The sequence below is a fragment of the Trachypithecus francoisi genome, unplaced genomic scaffold (assembly GCF_009764315.1).
Source record: "Trachypithecus francoisi isolate TF-2019V2 unplaced genomic scaffold, Tfra_2.0 Lachesis_group3, whole genome shotgun sequence".
Taxonomy (NCBI): Eukaryota; Metazoa; Chordata; class Mammalia; order Primates; family Cercopithecidae; genus Trachypithecus; species Trachypithecus francoisi.
The window spans coordinates 135,710,522-135,734,225 of NW_022681468.1; the positions used below are offsets into that span (position 1 = coordinate 135,710,522).

Below are 23,704 nucleotides of genomic sequence, written 5' to 3' on the forward strand. Positions count from 1 at the left end.
TTTGTGGAAAGAGAAGTTAACATGGAAGAGTGTGCAATATGTATGAAACAGGTTGCTGTACTCAGAAACAGGAAGAAAAGTTAACTGCTTATGACATTGGCTCCCAAAAGCCATTGAAACAGCACCACATTTTTATGTTTCTAGTTATAAATAGAGTCCTAATTAAATCTTCAATAAAATCTGAACTCTAACTCAGAGTTCTCAAAACACAGTTATGATTTGATCCTCTCCTGCATTACCAAACTACTGCATATTTAATGCTTCCAAAATATGTGGCGTGACTCATTTCTTCAATCAATATTTTTATTACTCTTCTTCCCCTTTGGAAGAACAGTAATATTTTTGTATCTACTTATGCATTATCATCTTACTGCCTATTCACAGCTGCCTCACAGGCTTGTTCTAAACTCTCATTAGATGACAAGTTCATCAGGGGTAATACAATACATAGAATTTATGATATTATATCGCCTTCTGTAGTATAGAGTCAGAACTCCAGGAACCACTCTACAAATTCAATGATTTTTAAAACCAAATATTCTGTTTTATAATCCATAATCAAGAACACTTCTTATATTTTGTATTAGTAAAATTCCATTTATTTACCTCATGTAAACAGGTATATTGAATATGATATGGAGCAACCTTCTCTTCTCCTTTTATCTCCACATTGATTTTCAATCGTATGGCCCCAGATACAGCTGACTTATCTGTCCTTTTCTCTGGTAAAGCAAAAAAGCAATTTGTCAGTCATGTCTGACAATAATGTTTTTCTCATATGACCTCTCAAAAGCTTAAAAAAAAAGACTTAAGTAGCTAAAAACTATTTTTCTGAGTCAGAGTTGCTTGTTAAGTAACCATAATGAGACCACATGTGGTAGCTCTTGCCTATAATCTCAGTGTTTTGGGAAGCCAAGGTGGGAGTAGCACTTAATGCTAGGAGTTTGAGACCAACCTAGGCAACATAACAAGATCTGGTCTCTACATTTTTTTTTTCGTTAGGCAGGTGTGTTGGTGCTTGCCTGTAGTCCTAGCTAATTAGGAGGCTGAGGGAGAGGATGTCTTGAGCTCAGGAGTTTGAGGTTATGCTAAGCTATGATCACACCAGGGCACTTCACCCTGTCTAACATAGTGAGACCCTGTCTCTATTTAAAAACAGAAGAAAGTAACCATGATTCCCCTAAATACAATTTAAGATATTTGCCTATTATGTTATTATAATTGTCAATTGTCTTATAGATATTCCAAATTAAAAAAAAAAATCAGAAGACCTTGCCATTCTCATATATATTTCTGTGTACTTGATCAGTTTATACAATGAAATTAAATAAGTTATTTGGCAATCAAAATTAAGAAAAACGGTATATAAATAGGAAATCATTTTGTCTGAAAGCTATCACTACTTGGTTTCTTTTCTTTCTGTACTTGAAAAGATGAGCCAAAGTTCTGGTTAATAAAAAAATGTTGCTAATAGTTTTCATTGTCAGTGATTTATAAAGACCGACAGTCTATAACCTAGGCTAACTTACAAGTTTTAGACTGTTTATTTGAATGGAAACAATGTATAGTCAATTTAGCCATAAAATGTGTGTATGTGTTCAGTATGAACTGATCAATAGCTCTGAGATAAATAAAGGCATAAACTTCTAGGCTGTGATTGTAGCAGGGGGGTCCTAAGTGCACGACCCATTTCTGGCAATCTGACCCATTTCACAAATGAAAATAGGATTTAGGTAAGTGACACAAAGTCAGTGCGGAGGACTTGAAATTGGCCCTCTTTCTAAACATAGTTGTACCTTTAGCCATATAAGGTACAGTTAAATAATGAAGATGATGTCTCTCTTATGGAACGTCTGATGACTTTTCACTTTTATTCTTTAACAGTCATTTGTGTTACAAAGATTCTTCCCTTCTAAGTGCCAGGATCATAAGCGATTTTCCTACTGGCTGAGAGGGAGTTGATTCTCAACAAATATTAAAATTCTCTGCTGGGGCCAAGAGAAATGCAAGACTTAAGGTCTTTTTCATCACACACCTCTTTCCAGAACTCCAGGGGAGATTTGTTGGTTCTTTGATTTTTGACTGTTATCATCCCAAAGGATCTTTGGGAAGCAGGCTCCGCGTGGACACCCAAGGCTTTTGGTCAAAACTTCCTTTGTGTAGTAGAATGAATTTTAAGTGATGAGAAAGGTGTATCAAGAATAGAAACAGGTTATTTGTTTGGATAGAATGTATTCAGGGATTTTACACAAAGCTGAAAAAGGTAAAACCTGTACACACTCTCTCTTTTTTTCTCTCTCTCAAAGGTTAAACATCAGCCATGAGGACAAAAATGTACTGAGGATGAGTAGGTACAGACTTACAATACTGTGTTTCATCATATTTTCATCTCATAGACTGAAGGACAGTTTCAGCATAAGAGCTGGATGGCTGATTCTACTAAGAGCAGCATACTCAAATTCCTCAGTAAGTTCCTGAATATATACTGGTACATGGTGTTTTTTTGGTGGTGGTTCTTCTTCTTCTTCTTCTTCTTCTTCTTCTTCTTCTTCTTCTTCTTCTTCTTCCTCTTCCTCTTCCTCTTCCTTCTTCCTTCTTCTTCTTCCTTCTTCCTTCTTCCTTCTTCCTTCTTCTTTCTTCTTCTTCTTCTTTTTTTTTTTATTTATATACAAGGTCTCACTCTGTCACCCAGGCTGGAGTGCAGTGGGATAATCTTTTAGTTCACTGCAGCCTCTGTGTCCTGGGCTCAAGTGATCCTCCTGCCTCAGCCTCCAGAGTAGCTGTGACTACAGGCACATGGCACCATGCTTGGCGAATATTTTTTTAAATTTTTGGTAGAGATGGGTCTCACTATGTTGTCCAGTCTGAAATCAAACTCCTGGCCTTAAGCAATCCTCCCTCCTCGACCTCCCAAAATGTTGGGATGACAGGTGTGAGCCACTGTGCTAGGCACTCATATATGTTTTGTTAAAAGAACAAATTGGAGAAATTTCTGTTCTGACTTACAACTTTACTGCCTCAATCCAAGAAAATGTTAACGTATTACAGAAAAAAAAGTCCACATAAAGATAAACCTCTTTCATAAAGAAATAATTGGTGAATGTTCCACAGAGTTAATGGCCAGAAATTTACCCTCAGTTAGTATCTCTATTTTCATATATGAAGTCATGTAATAGTTAAAACAAGCTTTGGGGGGTGGCTCATTATAGGAGAGGTAAAAATTCTACTGCAATCCGTAAGAGTACCAATCTTCTTTAAGGAAGATTTCTTAAAATAGTTTTGATAATTAGTTCTTAGTTTAACTTGAATCATCTGTGTTTAGATAAATTAAATATCTCTCTTTCATTGAATTATCCTATAATCTAGAGTTTCATGAATTCTATGTGACCTTCTCCTTTTAGTTTGTCAATTATTTCATTACTAAAAGTATGCAGATTATTTTTTTAAAGTCAAAAGCACTTTTTATTTTGTTAACATATGTTGGTATCCTAAGTGGTGATTCTTTTTAACCTGAGGAATGTGTCAACACTTTAACTCATATCCAGCCAGCCCACAAATGGTTAATTAAAACACTTTATAGGCTATGATTAAGACATCTTCAGATCGTGCCTTTGCAGAAACTGGGGTGACCCATATATTTTTTGTTTGTTTGTTTTGCTTTGCTTTGTTTGAGACGGAATCTCGCTCTGTCACCCAGGCTGGAGTGCAGTGGTGCCATCTCGGCTCACTGCAAGCTCTGCCTCCCGGTTCACGCAATTCTCTTGGCTCAGCCTCCAGAGTAGCTGGGACTACAGGCGCCCGCCACCTCGCCCGGCTAATTTTTTTTGTATTTTAGTAGAGACGGGGTTTCACCGTGTTAGCCAGGATGGTCTCGATCTCCTGACCTCATGATCCGCCCATCTCGGACTCCGACCCATATATTTTTACTACTATTAAATCACCATTGAAATTCTATGTTATTATTCTATTCTAGTAAAAGTTAAATCAAAACTTACCTTATTTAATTTCTGGTTCCATAATAATTTTTAAAATCATTCCAACTAATCACCTTCTCAATATCTTCATCATGAGAGTCTGCATGAGTTCACATATTTACTTGGCTTTGTCAACTAAACCCTACTTTTATACTATCATTTGAAAGCAATTCAAAATACATTTTTCCTTCATTGCCAAAATTCCATCAATGGACAAGAAGGAAATAAGTCAAACAGCATTAAATAATAGATTATTTGTTTCCCACGTATTTGGCAAAGGTTTATGAAGCTGTATTTCATGCATTAAAAATTAAGAATGCAATAACATTTTTCTCTAAAAGACATCTAGGTAGTTCTTGGAAAGGGTTTTCTCTTTTCACCTCAGATTTATCAAAGTCTTTTAATAGTGTTGAAAAAAGAATACCCTTTTCTTGTCAATGAAATGAATCATCTACAGTCCAACAAAATGTCCTGGAAAGGCGTTGGTTATTTTTACTTACATGGGAATATAATACATGCCACAGGTATTCAGGGGTTTTATTTAACTTGTTTTCGAGTAGATAAAAAAATAATCACCTAAGTTGTACCAGACATCCATTTCTCCACTCAAGGTCCTCACTTCTACAATTGTTTGTCCCAGAAAATCATCTGACTCCTTCTTGAAATGTTGCTTGACTCTGGATTTAATATCATCATCTTCATCCCATACTCTGACTTTGATTCGATCTGTGGAGTTATGACACTCACTGAAAATAAATGTGGATAAGTTAACAACCATTGAAAACTGCTCTAAATTGCATCTGATGTTAGTACTTTATTTTCCATCTATTCTAGAAAGGCACAATACACAACATAATAAATGAGATAACTCATTACATCTACCCATGGGATGTTGCAGGCACATAATGCAAATATACTGAAGAAAAGTTAAATAATGTTAATAAGGGAAAATCGAATCCCATTCCATCCTATTTCCTTCAACTGATTTAGATATAATCAAATACTGGTCAGAAATCTTTGCTTGTGATATTTTCACTTATGCCATATTTCCTATTGACAATAGTTATCTTGATAAAAATATCCATGCTTGGAAAATTCTTCACCATAAAAATAAAGCTAATTTTATTGCAATGGGTGTTGAGAATGTGGACTTCACAGACTACAAAATGACAATAAGAGTTTTCTGAAGGACTTGAAAAACTAAAAATCCCAGTGAGCACATAAGATATTATTAAATCAAGTAGAATTAGAGTAAAATCCTTCTGATTTAAAGAACAAACTGTACATTCTAGTCCATTGTTAATTTCCAGGTTTCCTCTACCCTCTTTTGTTGAAGCAAGCTACTTAGTATTGCCTACACATACTACGGATTTTTCTGACACTATGATTTTTGTATACACTCTTCCCTAGGCTTTTCTGCCTGTTAACTAATCAATCTTTAGGAATCAGCAAGTTAACTGATGTATAGTGTATCACTTTTCCTACAACTTATGAACCATTTAGTTGTGATCAACTGTATACTCCCTGTGTATCCTGTACATGATTTCCTCTAGTATGGGTGCTTTATCTCAGGGTTCATGGATGAGTTCTGAGCATTCTTGAACTTGGATTAAAATATGTATATTATATATACACACACAGAGAATATACATATTATATATTATCTATATAATCTATATAGATATAGATATCTTTCTATATAATTTATATCTGTATTATCTATAATTAATATAGATATATGTATAAAACATGTATTTTATGCATACATATGTATAATACATGTATATATTTTATGCATGTTATGCATAAAACTACAAACTACAACAGCACTTTTGTCATCAACACAACCACAGATACTTACATATAACATTATAAGTGTTATGAACCTCAAAATATTATTTGTACCTATCATTAAACTAAAACTATGTTTCAATACAATTGATTTAATTCTGTGAATTTTATTTTTTATATGAAAAGGTACATTTTGAAAAGACATCCATGGTTTTCACTAGACTTTCCAACAGGTTCATGGTGCAAAAAGTATTTGAAAATTCCTAACAGTATAATGTCTCTTTCATTAACTTATAAGGCAAAATAATATGGCACATACAAGAATAATATTTGAATCTGACAAGACTATATGCGAATTGTAGCACCACCGTTTCTACTTAACATAGGAGTTTTCAACACAGAGCATTTTACTAGTTTCTGGGACATTTTTGGTTTTCACGAACATTCAAGGACAGTACTCTACTGGCATTCAGTGGAACAGGCTAGAGATTTAGACACCCCACTATGTACAGGACAGGGTGCATGATTTAAAATGACCCATAAGGCATTAAGGGAATTGCTTAACTCATTGATAATGATCTTAGCTCAGGATGTAATTCTTTTAGGTAGAAACACCATGTCTTTTGCATCGTTTACTAAACGCTGAAATGTCCTGGAAAGGAACTAGCCTGTCACTCACTAATCAAAGAAGGTTTTGTTGTTGTTGCTGTTAAGAAATTCCACCAAGGCTTGTTTTCCATTTTGAAAAATTACATCACCCATGTCGAAACTACACAAAGCATTTGAACTATAGTATTTATAGTGTTTGTATCAGTGTGCATTTGAAATGGTCATATTCATGTTAATTCTATCGACTGCGAAAGCCTGTGTCTACTATGTATTCTAGGGTAGTTGTAGCCAAGCCCTTACACGTTAAAATACATATTAGAATACTTTTAGTTCTCCTTCATTTTAGGTTGGAACATTATACTGATTTTTCAAATTATATCTATATAGGTTAAATCATACATTACTTTGTTTCAGCATAAAATGGGTCATTATGAATCATTTTACATAAAAATGAATCATTGGGTCTGACAGGGTTGAGAACTACTATGTCTACCTAACTTAACTTCTATAAATCTCAGTTACTTTATCTATAAATAACATGGGATAATAACACTTGTCTTAGAAAATGTCTGCGGGGAAATGGTAGATAACACCTTATAGCAGTTAGCACAGTGCAGGCAATGTTTGATCCCTATTAGCTATAATATGCCATTATTCCATAAGTTCCACACATTCTTTTTGAAGTTAGAGCCTATGTTTAATATATCTCTTATTGATTATTTCTGTCATGTATCTTTCAACAAATATTCACTAAAGTCTGCAAAGTTTCACCAAAGTAAAATCCCTTTTATATTTGAGGAAAAAATAATTTTGTCATTCTTAGAAATATATTCATAAACATATCTAAGTTTGGGCTATTTTATTAGTAAAATGTGGTAGAAATTACGGGGCGAAAGGAAGAATTAATCCATGACATTGTGTCTGGAGCAGCTAACAAAGCCCACTATCAACCATGGAGAGCAGTCAGGCTAGTAACAGCCCAGTTGTCTCCCATTGACCCAGAATTCCCGAGATAACTGTATGAACCCACACCTGAAATTATTGTAGCAAGCATATTTGGATAACCTCTTTGGTAATTTGCCCAAAATTTATATTAAAAATGGCTAACATTTTAAGTTCCTTGCTCTCAAAAAGAAGAAAAGTCTAAGTAGAAACAAAGACACAACCACTAGTTTATTTCATTCTTATCTCAGAAAAAGACAGAAAGGCATTTCAGAGTAGCAAAAGAGACAGTTGTCATCTTAAACTTAACTCTCAATACGTTGCAAATGCAGAAAGATGTCCCTTTTTGTCATTTTTTGATAAATAAATCATCAGAGTTTATATAAGCCCTGGAAGACAGAGTTCTAATGTATTTTTTACCTGCAAATAGCAGGCACAATAAATAACAAGCTCTAGATAATAAAGATTGGTAAACATTTCTAGAATCTATTCCTTCACAAGAAAAAATATTCTATCTCATTTTGAGGCCAATTTTCTTGAGATTCTAGTTTTTACTATAAAAGCAAGGTAAAAATTTATTAAGTGGTTAAATACACACACAAATAGCAATCCATACAAAATAGTAGTAACTATATGGGTCGATAAACATACACACATGGGCATGTGTCTTTCTACATAATACATACATATGATATAGAAAAAGGAGGGAGAGACAATACTATCTTTCTTTCCAAATTTCTGTTTAAAATAAATGTGATACAAATAGATGAAGGACAAATATAAATGACCAATGATGTGCTTTGTATAAGTGTACTTGCAATTTGCCTTGAGAGTTTGAGTCTCTCTGCATTTCTGATTGACTGTTTTTTTTTCATTTTTCTAATTAAAGGAACGTTTTATTTTAGAATAATTTTAGATGTACAAAAGAGTTGCAACAATATCACAGAGCCTTTCTGTATGCCCTGAACCCTAACTATTTATTAACCTGTCACATTACTAGTATTTGTCACAACTAACATTGGTTCTACTTTCATTCCCCATAAAGACTGGCCAGCTCTTACATTCTTTCTCTTCCAAACAGCTGTTTTTTGAGGAATATTAAGTTTGCCATTGTGTTTCACATTGAAACTGTCAGAAACTTACACTTTTACTTCACAGAGCAAAGGTAAGAGTGGGGCTGCTGTTTCAAATGTTGAAGATTACCTAAGGGTGTCGTGATGGGTTTGAAACTGGAGATTCAGTTGATGGTTCTGTAGTGGAGAAGCATCATGTATGGAGGCCCAGCCTCTCGAGCATTCTGCTTCCATTTTGACCAGATCCCTCCTTGTGTTGCTCATCTTCTGAAGACTCAGGTTAGATAACTCACTTTCCTGGATTCCTTTGCAGCTATGTTCCAGGTATTTACCCTGCATTCAAGCAAGGTGTAAACTCAAAGGGGCACAGTGTCCATATCATGGGAACTGCTTTTCCCCCCAACAGTGGATGCTATATAGTACTGTCATACAGGGTTTCACAGTACTATTTAGTCCCGAGGGGCAAAAGAATTGATTGGTGTTTTCCCCAAAGAAACGCTGCCACATAACTTGACCCAGTTTCCACAGAGTAGCTTTAGAAGCTGGTACTTTAACTTCTACAATGATTCTTGAGTGACCTAGTAGTCTATAAAGAATCTTTCTCTGCCTAAACTAACCAAAGTGGACTGCTTTGTTTGCAACTAAGAATGCTCACTAACATAATAATTGTTAAAGCATGAAGGCAATGGCAAGTAACGGAGTCTAAAAACATAGAACTGACTCAGTGGAAGAGATGCTGGTACACAGGGTGAAGATTTAATCACCTCAGGCTAGAAAGCTGATATATTTTGATAAGCAATTGCAAAACAGCTGGTCAAATCTTGCTCACTATATGTACAAACTTTGACCATCATGCCAGCTGAGGCTTTTTTGTTAGTGGGAATTGTAGGAAATAAAATTCAAAATATTGCCAAGTGATTATTAAATGCTTCCCCCTTTCAAAAATATACTACCATACACAGAGAGACACTCACACTGAATCTAGACAGTTTATAGGTAGAGATTCAAAGGAGAGCAGCCATGTTCAAAAGAGGTGCATTTGCTAGTGTCCTGCAATGTAAATTGACTGAGAATATTATAATTTGGAACTCTGCAGGGTTGACAAAAGCCAGCTGATTCTGTATACAAAAAGGTACCTGTACAAGCAGAGGTTTCTAAGTGCAACTTCAGAAAGAGATAAAATTGTTGCCCGAGGGCTTTTCCAGCACCATCCTTTAAGAGGCCTTTGAGTGAAAATGAATGGTAGCTTAGCAGCAAAAACCAAATTAAAGGTGTTGCATTCTCACTCTGGAATATTATTTTTCTGGAACTGAGGCTGCAGCCATTAGGTTAAGGGAGATGAATTGATCAGAACAGAGGAGCCAAGAGCTAAGAGTCAAAATTGTCCAGGCTTATGTGGTTACTTGCTCATAAAATTGTCTTAGAGCCCGTCTCCTGGAAGCCTGGTAAATTTGCCAGGAAACAGTATTGCCCAAAAGTCATATATACATGCAGAGAAGCTAAAGAGATTGTTGGTGGCAGATGCTATAAGTACACTCATACAACAACTTTTCAAACCACTCCCCTCCTTCCCTTTTTAGTTTGATGCAATTTCCCAACCTCCCCTGCAACTAGAGATGGACATTAGCCAATGTGTCTCACATGTGGCTATAGCTGTACTTAAAGTAATTCCTGTGTCCCTGCACTCACAGCAATTAAAAGAAAAAAAAAAGGACTCCAAGCAGAGCATCTCCCCAGCTAGGAAGACCACATGCCTGGATTTCCTGGGATGGTCCCCATTTATGGATATTGTACATAATGGAATGACTTTTAATTATTTTAGAGCCCTTTTTAATTTACTTTCACTTTTCACAGTACTCACCCTTGAGTGTAGCCACTGACGAAATGAGCAAGGAAGATTAACCTGTATATAGACTCAAAGTAGTGGAGGGAAATTGATAAACAAAATTCATCCAGAAAGTAGCAGGTCATACAAGATTGGCTAACCCAGAAAGTACTTCTTTTTTTTTTTTTTTTTTTTTTTGAGACGGAGTCTAGCTCTGTCGCCCGGGCTGGAGTGCAGTGGCGCGATCTCGGCTCACTGCAAGCTCCGCCTCCTGGGTTTACGCCATTCTCCTGCCTCAGCCTCCCGAGTAGCTGGTATTACAGGCGCCCGCCATCTCGCCCGGCTAGTTTTTTGTATTTTTTAGTAGAGACGGGGTTTCACCGTGTAGACCAGGATGGTCTCGATCTCCTGACCTCGTGATCCACCCGTCTCGGCCTCCCAAAGTGCTGGGATTACAGGCTTGAGCCACCGCGCCCGGCAGAAACTACTTCTGCTGCTAGCATCAGGAAGTCCTGAACATATCTGTCCAGAGGACCCTATGGTTGCTACATACACAGACTATGTATTTTCCATTTTCTCTCTTACTAAATGAGAAATTTTAAATTGTTATCCTATTTTATTTTCTCTCCACAACAATACATTGGGAGTGTTGGATGAAGATGCATAGTGTTTAATTTGTGTCCCAGGATCCACAAAGACCAAACCTGAAGCTTGTAAAGAGATTACAGACAGATCCTGGACTTCAAGCTAAATGCAGTAACTGAATATAATTTCTGGATTACCTACATTGAAAGGGAGAGAATGAATTCATTTAAAGTAAGTGTAGGTGTAGAAAAGGCATATATACATGCTGAGAAGCTAAAGAGGTTGTTGGTGGCAGATGCTATAAGTATACCCATACAACAACCTTTCAAACCATTCCCCTCCTTCCCTTTTTCAGTTGTATGCAATTTTCCAACCTCCCCTGCAACTAGAGATGGACATTAGACAAAGTTCTTCCAATGAGATATGAGCAATAGTCTTCTGATGCTGTCTCCTCTTTTTTCTACATTTACTACCCTGAAACATGGATGTAGAACAGCCTTCACTAAAAGTGTTAAAACAGGAAGATAAAATAAGCTTTGTTCTTTGAAGGGATAATTGAGTTACCATACCAATATCTGAACTTCTTGTTGAATGAAATAAATGACTCTCTTCTTTGCTAATGCTGTGGCTTCATGTGAGACTGAAAACAATTCTAACTGGATCAAGTAGGAAAGAATACAAAACATAGTAAGTTAATTTTATTTGATTATATCTGAAATAAATTTAAATAAGTTTAAGAACTGTTATTAGTTTTTATACTTGTGTTCTATGGCATTCCTTAACTATTTAAAATGTGTTTCACAAATCTTGACTTTTATAAAAATATACAGGTTTGCATTTTAGCTGGGAAATGATAGGCTCTTGTAGTAAACAATTTGACAGCAAGAGAAATATCCTTACATACAAGAGGAAAAAAAAATCTATCATGTGTAATAGAGGGAGAATGCGTAGTCTCACTAAATCTTATTCTACTAAACCATTTCTGTACAGAATAATTTGTTAACCAAGACTTGGGTTTAGGGTTTACTAGTTTGTGAATTTGGCTTTTTTTTTAACAACAGAAATTAAGATTTTTTACTGCACAAACTTGATAAATAAAGTACTGCTAGAGTCAAGTTATTTGTTTTGCAGTTTTTCTTTAATTAAAAATAATTCTCTTCTTAAAGAGTGATTCATATTTCTAATTTTAAATGTTTTCATTGTTAAAGAGAGAGCTGGTTTTGTTTCCATGGGAATAAGGTATTTTATTCCATCCAAAACTAAAGAAAAATATATTCCTTTTCTGGCCTCGGGATTATTGTGTGTGTGTCTGTGTTTTGATTTTTGTTTCTAATTTACAGGTGCTGTATCTCTGTAGCGCCAATCACTTATTTGGCCAATTCTCTTTTGGCAGCCATAAAAATGACTAATTTCCTTATAATTGCTTATTCCATCTTTACAAATATTTTCAGATATAGAGTCTCCTAGATATGGTCCAAATAGATATTTCCTCTCATTAAAGCAAAAAATTTTTTGGCCAAGTTATCAGTGTTTAACCCATCATGAGATGGATCGCTCTACCTAGAGAAGTGCTCATGGCTTTCATAAAGCCAGTAAAGCCTGATTGCCTGACTTCACTGGAAAAAAACAAGTTCCTGCCCAAGTAACCATCTCGGAATATAACAGCATTGCTGAAGTAGTATATTAGAAGAGAGTTGTTAAATATTGAAAACTGCATTTATAGTTGGGCTAGATCTAATGAAGCAACTAAAATATATTTCACACTGCAACTATACCAGAAAAATGTCAATAGTAAGTGCTGTCACCGTTCGAAATCATGTTCGTTAAGATTCTAGCTCCGTATTTTAATTGTAAAAGGATCCTGTAATATTTAAAATAGTATTGTATCAGCTTTGATTAAGAGATATACTGATAAATAATGGGCCAGGCATGGTGGCTTACGCCTGTAATCCTAGCAGTTTGGGAGGCTGAAGCGGACAGATCACTTGAGGTCAGGAGTTCAAGACCAGCCTTGCCAATAGGGTGAAACCCTGTCTCTACTTAAAATACAAAACAATTAGCCTGGTGTGGTGGCAGACACCTGTAACTCCAGCTACTCAGGAGGCTAAGGCAGGTGAACTGCTTGAACTGGGGAGGCAGAGGTCGCATTGAACTGAGATCACGCCACTGCACTCCAGCCTGGGTGACAGAATGAGATTCTGTCTTAAAAAAATAAATAAATAAAATAAATAACTACTGAACATACATGATTAATAAATATATACATATATAAAAATATATATTCATTAAAATAAGCTATAAGGGTATACATCAAAATATCAAAATATAGGTGATAAAATTTGTGAAAATTTATTTTATTATTTGTATTTTTTCTGTTACAATACAACATGTGTTTTCAAATATCTTCTGGTAATTGTGAATGATCTCATTCCAACCCGGCCTGGAAGGCAGGGCATCAATTGAGAAAATCATCAGCAGAAACCTCGTGCCAGAGCCATCCTGAGGCAAAGCAGCAGCGGCAGGCTTTCAAACAGTAATTAAATTCTCTGGTTACAGCTTAACTCCTTAAACTCTGACCCAGCAAATGGAAATACTATAAGACACTCAACTTTCACATTTCCTCTCAGTGATTGATCATGAATTACGTAACCCACTTCTATTGCAATATCGGTGTCTCGCTTGTTATTGCATGAAGATCCCTAACACTATTATCTTCACATTCTATTATAGTAGATGGACAGACTCTAAGTTCAAAACCCAGTGATGATGCAGAGACACTTTTCCCACCTACATTTAACAGGAGCTATTTAGTTATTGAAGTTAAAAAAACAAAAGAGTCCCCAACACTTTAAATTCTCTCATAGTTTTTCTTTGTACTATTAAGGCACTGTAAATCCATTTTAGAAGTCAGTAACACAGGAGACAGTGAAAATAAGAACAAGAAAGGAATTACATTATTAGCATGACTTTTGGAAAAGGAGAAGAGGAGTTCACGCACTGGCTTTTAAGGGTTGACTGAAGAAAGTACTTATATTTTAACAGATCACAGAAACAAAGGGCAAAATATGACCTTATAAGCTACATTAATTTCCCGGAACCACCTTCTAGACCCCACAGTTAGATTATAAATCTTTCAAAGTCTTGTATTATATGTTTATATCTAGTGATTTCTCCACAGATAATGTTGTAGAATAAACTTGTTTTGACAGCTGTTTTGATAACGATTAAATAACATTAAAACAGCTGAATAGTAACAGTAAATGAATACTAAGCTTTTAAAATACTATCCAAATTATAATGTAAAATATAATTATTAATACTATTAAAAGAATAAACATAAAAAACTTGCTTAGGAAAATACCGCGTGTTCATTTTGCTATGAAAAGAGAGACTGCTTAGGAAGAGAGATATCAGCAAACAGGAAGATCCAATTGTTCTCTCAAGAAATTAGAAGTGTGTGTGTGTGTGTGTGTGTGTATGTGTGTGTGTGTGTGTGTATGTGTGTGTGTGTGTATGTGTGGTGTGTGTGTGTATGTGTGTGTGTGTGTATGTGTGTGTGTGTGTGTATGTGTGTGTGTGTGTGTGTGTGCGCGCGCACATGTGCTCGTGGTGACTTCTATTCACCATTTCTTTGATTCACCTTGTATTTTCCCAGCTCAAACCCTGTATTCATGTTTTTCCTAGTTAAGGATGTCTTCTCCCTACTCCTCTGGTGGACGCTTACCTGTCTTTCAAAACCCACATAAAGAATCATCCCTGTGTGAAAGTTTCCTGGGAGCTTTTTGTTTGTTCCAAGCTCTAGTGCCTGCAGCAAGTAGGTATTCAAAATTATTTGCATAATAAATAAGAGAAACATCACAGGTAGGAGTAATCACACTCTTCCTTTTTACTCCTCATTAGACATTACAAATATACTTGTTTGAATTAGTGGCATAATTATTGTAGCTGAAATTAAACTATTTGTTTGAAGAAACAAGGTCCACTTTGGATGTATGTTTGATATTTATTTGATATTTTAATAAAGAAATTATCTTTCCAAATCTGACTTTTATTTAAGTGGTGATATGTGTTCTTTCTAAAAGCTTACCTGCCCACAGAACGAAGAACTATACATCAATAATCTCTAAAGTCATCGGTTGTAATGAGGAACAAAAGATCATGTAACTATAAAGGGACTGGAACAGTGTCTGTTGCTATTGTTCGTGGTTTTCTTATTCTAGCTATAATAGTCCAAGATCTGTGATTCACAGTATCAGTTACACATTTTTTGTATTTCACTTTGAAGGTCAATATGTATTAGACATGATGGAATCATAAAACTAGCTTAGAAAAAGACCTGTCTAGTTCAAATTCCATTTGAGCCACTCACTAGCAATATGATTTTGGGCAAGTTACTCAATTGCACTGAGCCTCTGTGCCCATTCAATAAAACTGAAGTACTGATAATTACTTTTAAGGTGATTAAATATTACATACACACACATACACACACACACACACACATATATATCACATAGAAATGTACTGGGCACTTAGATTTTTAATTACAGGTAACTGGTTGCAACTAGTTACATTATTCAAATGTATAAATATGTTCCACCTTAACAGCAAAGGACATGTCAACACAGATATATAAAATAGAATACATTTTAATTTCCTAATTATAAAACCCAGGAGATTGATGAAATAATGTATATATAATGATACAATAAAATCATATTCAATTATTAAAAATTTTGGTTTAGCAATATCTTTTACAATGTGGAAATTTTTACAATGGATCACTGACACAAAAAGCCTTATAATGTAGGGATTATAATTATTCTAATATTTAAATTTTATATTACTTTGTATATATGTTTATGTTTGTGTGTATATATGATTGGATATATATGTAGTTGTATGTGGATTTGTATATATACCCGTATTGTTGAAGACATATATATATATAATTGATAGTGACAGGAGGGCAGCCAGATGCCTAGGCAGATAGGGTTGGGTACCAGGTGAAACCCCTCCTTAAAGCTGAATACAGTTTAAAGCCTGAAAGTTAAGCTGCAAGTTAAATCCTTGAGCTGGATTCCAAACTTGTCTTCCTGTTTGACATGCTTTCCTCTGATTGATCCCCCACCCTTCATCTATTTTATACATACCTGCCCTTTCCTAATTGGTTTTATACACTTTCATGCCCACCTTTGAGTGAGGTCTTCACATTAACCTTTTTTACATACTCACAAACCAATCAGCATGCACATCCCATCATGTGCCTATAAAGACCCCAGATTCAGTCGGTAGAGGGGAGACAGCCTGACTTTAAGGAAGAGACAACGAAACTCCAGGGAAGATGACCTGATCTTCCTGTCCCCTCGCCAGCTCCCCTCTCCACTGAGAGCTGTTTTCATCACTCAGTAGAATTCTCCACCTTCACTATCCTTCAGTTGTCCACATGACCTCATTCTTCTTGGACACCAGACAAGAGCTTGGGGCCCACTGAGTGCAGGTATGAAGAAAAGGCTGTGACACTGGCCCTTTGCATTTGTCAGCAGAGGGCAGCCAGTCCACATGATGAGGCAAGGGGCCAACTGAGCTGCTAACACACCACCATCCAGGGACAACAAAAGTAAAGAAGCACTTTAACACCCCCTCTGGAGTTTTGGGGTCGTGGGCACCCTCACTTGGGCAGTGCCATGTTCCCCTTGAAGTGACACAACTGGTCTGGCCACAGGCCCCACATGGAGCTTACTGAGCTTACAGCTCAGAGCAGCTGACTACATCCCATGCTCGCTCCCTCCCTCCTGCAAGAGGTTGAGTGCAGTGGGACAAGTAGACAGGGCGCCCCTTCCACAAGTCTGGCGAAGGGGCTGAGAAATATCCTGCATCATAATTACACATATAGACATATTGAATTGATGATATATATGTACATGTATATGTATGTATACATGTGTTCATGTATTTATGATTCTGTATCTGTCACTACATATATGATCAGAGCTAGAGATAGCAAAAATTTTACAGTGATTATCTAAAAATCACTCATGTTATGGAGATGTAGTTCAGAATATTGGTTAAGAATAAGGGCTCAAGCAACATGATTCATAATACCTAAAAATAGAATCAACTCAAACATCTACCAACTAGAGAACAGATAAAATGTAGTATACCCATACAATGGAATAGTATTCATTAATAAAAAGAAACCACCTACTGAGACATACCACAAATGAATGAAATTCAGAAACATTAGGCTAAATGAACAAACCCAGATGAACACTTAAAATGAATAAGTTGTATCCTATGTATGTTGTACCATAGTAAAACTTAACAAGAAAAAAAATAAAAAATAAAAATAAGAGTTCACTTTTGATTCCATCATTTGTTGACTATTGTATTACTTAATATCTTTGCCTTGATTTTGTCTTCTGTTTAATGGTTATAATAATGATACTTATCTCATAACACTGTTGTAAGAATTAAATGGATTATTGTGTATATGTGTATCATTTAGAATAGCACTTTGGAGTATATAGATACATAGACAATACTTGTAAGTTCTTTGGAATGAATGCATGCATTCTTTTCAACTTCATATTTGACTGAGAGTTGGTGGCTTTAATTTCTCCCACTGTTGCATTCTGTAAATTACCAGAAAACTATAAAAGCAGTTAAGGAATAGAAGAGCTAACAGGCAAATGACCAGCATACCACATGCCAAACCCATACAGAAAATGCCATGAAAAGATACACACAACTACATATTTAGCTTTAAGTATATATTTGTTTCTATCTCTCAGTCCTTTCAGTATTTCTTTGTCCTTCTCTGAAAAGTCTTAGCATTTGTGTCTTGATAATAAATCCTAAACACAAAGCACTTTTCTGGAGTGTATGATCCAATTTTCTTATTTCAGAAAAGGAAACCTCTGTATGAAGACTAACAACCATTTTGCACTAGTAACAATGAGTGAATTGGAAAGAAAATTGTGGATGTAAAAGTTTTGGAAAAATAATAGCACTTTATAAACTATTATAATGATTTTTATGCTTATATAGTCACTCTGTATAATTATATGGAAAATTTAAAGACTTTTAAAAATATTGAGTGTTGGTCGGCCATGGTGGCTTATTCCTGTAATCCCAGTACTTTAGGAGGCTGAGGTAGGAGGATCACTTGAGATCAGGAGTTTGAGACCAGCCTGGCCAACATGGCAAATTCTCATCTCTACTAAACATACAAAAATTCCCTTGGCATTGTGGCACGTGCCTGTAATCTCAGTTACTCAGGAGGCTGAGGCGGGAAAATTGCTTGAGCCCCAGAGGCAGAGGTTCCCATGAGCAGAAATTGCACCACTACACTCCAGCCTGGGCCATAGAGTGAGACTCTGTCACAATTTTTTTTAAAAGTATACACACACACACACACACACACACAGACACATATGTATATATGTACATGTATGTATATACATATGTATATATGTATACATATATATGGAGAGAGAGCAAGAGAGAGAAAATGTGTTTTTCAGAAAGACGCAACTCTCCTCTGTCAATTTCCATCTGCAGTGAGCACAATTCTTATTGTGATAGCTGTATCCAGTTCATTACTTGACTTACTGAATGTTATTGTCAATATTTTAATAGAAAGTTATTATTTAGTATCAGTATTTGCCTTTAAAAAGTTTGCTGTATTGTTATCAAAGTAGATACATGTATCTACTGTGAATTTTCACAAATACAGGATCTTACTGTACATATCATTTACCCCTTTAACTTAACACATTGGGTACATCCTGACACATCATTCTTTTTAATAACTGTATTGTATTTCATTACATTACTGTGTACTAATTTATTTAATTATTCCCCTGTGTACCGTAGATGGACATTTAAGTAGTTTCCATTTGTTTACTGTTACAAAAAATACTACACAGAACCACAGAACCTCTTGTATGTTTATAAACTTGTGAAAATATGTTAGTCAAATTATTAGAAGTAGCTTTGCTAGATTTAAAGGTGTGCATAGTATATGCATATCTGTATACACACACATTACTAAAATATTATCCAGAAACATGTATGTGCTTACCCTTCTATCTGATTCTCTATACTCTCATTAACACTAAGAATTTTTGCCTTTTAATATTTGCTGATGAGATCATTGAAAACCTATCTTTTTATATTATATTGATTTTTAGGGAGCATATCCATCCTACAGTAAACAAAATACATACATAAATATTCATGCAATACTTTTCTTTTTTTCCTTACCAGCCTACCTGAACAGAAAAATATTCTAATGAAAAGCTTCACATTCCCACATCTAAAAGACCTCTAAAGAGATAATAAATATTTCTTGCCAGAGAAAAAGAGTTAAACAAAATAAATAGCCAGAGTTTATTTCTGGCAAGAAAACAGGATCAGTCAGCACTCATTTCTGTAGACACCTGGCATCCTTTCTCTTAGTTATTTCCCCACCTTACTTGCTAGAAAAGAAGAGCTGCCATTCTTTGAAGAAACTTTGAGGCAATGATGGAAATGCCAGTAACAAGTGGCGGTTCTGTCAGTTTCCCAAACAGACTTTATCTGAACACCAAACTTGATTCAGGAGAGTCCATCACAAAAGTAAACACTGTCAACTAACATCCCTCTATTCCCAAATATCAGCAATACAACAGCACAGTACAGGCTTATACAAAGAAGATTGTACTAATCACTAAGGAATTGCTGGAGAAATGTTAGAAAATCCCACATTCCAATTAACTTTTCCACTTAAGTCTAAGCTTCAACCAGTTATCTCAAATGGAGCAAATATTCTTAAGAATTCACAAATAGTAATGCTGGTTATACCTCAGTCCTTTCTGGGCTCTTTTGCTAGATGTGAAAAAATGCAAAGAGATGGAATTTTTGAAAGTGCCAAGTCACTGCACAAATACTACAAAACACTTGGCAACACCTGTCATATTACAGTACTGGTACCCATCTGTCTGCAGTATTGCCCTTTATCATTAAAATGCAAACTTAAGTGCCATAAGAACTAAAGTTGAATAAATATGTTAGGAACAGCTGAATGAAAAGTTTACCACCTGTTTGAATGTATTTAATATTTCCAAAAGTTTGTGTAATAAAAGATAAAACAACCCAATTTGATCAAATATAAGCATAGCTTATGTTTTAAAAAGTATAACAATAGGGACATGGATGCAGCTGGAAACCATCATTCTTAGCAAACTATCACAAGAACAGAAAACCAAACACCGCATGTTCTCACTCATAGGTGGGAACTGAACAATGACATCACTTGGACTCGGGAAGGGGAACATCACACATCGGGGCCTATCATGGGGAGGGGGGAGGGGGGATTGCATTGGGAGTTATACCTGATATAAATGACGAATTGATGGGTGCTGACGAGTTGATGGGTGCAGCACACCAACATGGCACAGGTATACATGTGTAACAAACCTGCACGTTATGCATATGTACCCTAGAACTTAAAGTATAATAATAATAAATAAAAAGTATAACAAATACTATGTTGTAGATGATGAAGAGATAAGACTGATGATTCAGATAGAAATCATTCTAATGAAAGTGATTACTTTAGGTTGAATCATATAATATTTACATTTTTGTAGGTCAAAAGGGTCAAATGTCAAAAATTTCACGTGGCTCGATTGTGTAATGACCAGTTCTGCATGATGAAGTCTTGACTGTGTCCTAACTGACAATCCAGTATGTACTTTGCAAGTATAAGAAAGTCTATTATATTAAAAAAAAAAAAAAAAACTAGGACATTCACAAAACCTAGTCTGAATATTAATCAAGATACTGAAGAGATCAGTGTGGGGGAGATGGACAGAAGAACAGTATTGTACAGCTTAACAACAAAGTTGAGGAAGCCCTGGAGATCATCAAGATACATTAATATGACTCATTTGAGAACAGCATTGATCCTAGAGGAGATCGTTTAGACATTAGTGAATGCTTTTCCAGAAATTCAGTCACTCCTCAGGGAACTTCCCAATTCCTCTCTCACCAGATAGGGGATTAATTTTGTCTACTCAAAGAAATCTAAAGCTTTCAAGCTCACATGAGAACATTTTCCTGACATGTGACTCTAAAGTAGAGGCAGCAAAGAAACTTCTGGCTAAGAATTGTCTTGGAGTTCTAAAATCGCAAGATCCATACTCATAAGGAGTCGCTGATAAAGAAAAAGGATAAGATTACTAAAAAGTGGTGAAAAGAGAGTTGGGTGCCAATTTTTAAAAAGGCACAGCAAAAGCTAGGCAAAATAGAAGTCTCAGGTCAGGATGGAGTGGCCAAAGATGGTAAGGAAAGTTAGGTCAGTAGAGGGCATTGACATAAGAGTTATTTTTGAGTTGCATGCCAGGCTGATCCCTTTTCCATAAACAGAAAGTCGTCTAAGGGGATTGTTTCTCTCTGATTGTGCACTGGCTACTACCTGTACCTAAAGTACTCTAACTGTAGAGTAGCCTCCACAATCTGAGATCACCTAGAGTGCCAGTTCATAAATTTATCAGCTACTTAATTTCCCCCAACTGTATCATTTTTTCTACCTTACTCTCATATTACAAAATAGATTGGGTTCAAATCATTTAGTTTCATCTCAATCCTTGTGACTGAATATACAATTGAAAAATAAAACTGAATTATTTGTTTTAATTCCTCCTTGGAACAAAGCAAGGAATAATTGCTTAAAATTAAATATTTATTAAAGCATGACTTAAACCATTTTAAATATGGCCCTTGTACCAGCAATATTAAAAAGATAAAGTTAATGTCTCCTTTTTGATGAAATTTTTCCAGCACACATACTTAATAATCTGCCAAGAGTAGAGTTTTATAAAGTAATACACCTATGATGATGTCAGAGGGCGCCTTAGACATCATCTTGCGGTGAAAAGTAATGCCAAATGTTCCCCAAGAGTTAGTGGCAAGTTTCCATCTTGTGTTTTCTTAACCTTATACCTAGTTCTGTAAGGACAGGGTGAAAAAAGATGACATGGATCTAACCATAGTAAAAGCTCAGAAAGTTACTTCCTACTTCTTATTTTAGTGCTTAACTAAGTCAAAAGAAGTGCTATCCATTTTATTGTCCCTCCAAGTCCAATTCTAGTCAAAATCAGCTTCAAAGTTTACTGGGTAGAGACATAATTGAAAGAAAATAACAAATATATCATGAAGACTAAAGGCCTTCTTAACATTTCATCAGGCAGGAAAACATTGTGGAGATGCTAATAAAAATGTCAACATCTGAGTTCATATCATAATGTTCGGGTATCACGCACAGAAAAGAAAGGAATGTCTTTGGAATTACTTAGAAGAAAATGTCATTGAAAACAGGAGAAATAAGAGTGAAGCAATAGTGTGAATAAATTTTTAAAATTAATGATAAAAGTTTATAGAAGATGCCTTCATTGGTAAAAAAAAAAATCAATTATAGAAATTATCATTTGAAAATAATTATTAAATAAATTTTTATGCTTACTTTATACCCAAAATTATTTTAGGAGGTTCCCATCCTTAAGTAACTCAAAACTTAGGTGAGGAAAATTACACTAACATATATAAAATACATAAAAATTTGGAAGGACTGTATCAAAAATGATCTCAAATGTCATAATACTAATGGGGAAAAATGTTAAATGCAAGTAGATGTGCCTGGAATAGCACATTCTTTTAATTTTGAACTTATATAGAACTCAATGAGTAAGGTATAAAAAAATTCACAACAGTATTACACCCTAATTAGCCCATCAAAGAACTTGGGGTTCTGGCTATACTATCTGTAATTTCATAAAAGTCTGAGACATTTTTCTCAGCCATAAATGTAAGGATGTAAATGCACATGATACTGTATTTCTTTTAAGATTTTAGATGTGTTAAACACTGTAAACCATTAATGCCAGACCACAAAGGATGGAGGTGGTCGGGGTCACTGATATTATTGTGTGGTCATCATGGTCATCATCACAGTCATCATCATACTAGAAGCAGCAATTTTATATCATCTTGAATTTGTGGGGTGTGAATAATTAGTGGAATACTGACTCTGCTAGCACAGTGAATGAATTATTTTTGTCATAGTTTTTTTTTCAACTCTTTATTGGGGTATAATTAAAATACAATTAACTGCACACATTTGAAATGTACAATATTTTAGGTCTTGGCATATGCATTCACCCATGGAATCATCACCATGATTAACATAATTAAAGTTATAATTCAAAAGTTTCTCCAAAAGTTTCTTTGAGCTTCTTTGTAATCAGTTCCTCTCATCCTTTCCTTTCCTTACTCCCCAGGAAAACACTGATCTGATTTCTTACATTGGAAATTAGTCTGCATTTTGTATTTTCTATAATTTTATATAAATGAAATTACACTGTAAGAACTCCTATCTGAATTCTGTCACTCACCATAATTATTTTGAGACTTACCCATGATATTGTGTATACCTACAGCTCATTCCTTTCACTATTAACCAGTATTTCAGTCTCTGGATTTACCACAACTTGTATATCTATTGTAATCACCTATTGATGAAGACTTGGGGTTGTTTTCAGTTTTAAGTTATTACAAAAAAGCAGCTATGAATATCTGTATACAAGTCTTCATATGGACACATGTTTTCTTTTCAATGAACGAATGAATTATTTTCCAAAGTGGTTTACCATTTTACATTCCCACCAGCAGTAGAGTTCCAGTTCTACCACATTCTCACCAACACTTAGTGACAACAGGATAAAGGTATACAGGAGACAACTACAAATGTATCATTATAACTTTTTCATATTGTATGTGAAGTAGTATTAATATTATGTTACTAGTAGGCTGTTATAACTTAAAGATATATACATAATAAAATCTAAAGCAATCACTAAAAT

At 35.2% G+C, this 23,704-nt stretch overlaps 1 protein-coding gene across 2 annotated transcripts in view; it reads right to left on the bottom strand.

Annotated features, from left to right (window-relative positions):
• The window catches only part of UNC13C (unc-13 homolog C), a 670,888-nt gene that overhangs the window by 338,846 nt on the left and 308,338 nt on the right, over positions 1-23,704 (bottom strand). For both annotated transcript variants that reach the window (XR_004431983.1, XM_033190063.1), the window contains exons 11-12: positions 4,551-4,720; positions 607-722 (exon numbers count right to left, since the gene is read on the bottom strand). Coding sequence is in view for 1 of the 2 variants with exons in the window: in XM_033190063.1 (XP_033045954.1) it covers positions 607-722; positions 4,551-4,720 (286 nt within the window). In the remaining variant the exon portion in view is untranslated. The remainder of the gene's footprint in view (positions 1-606; positions 723-4,550; positions 4,721-23,704) is intronic.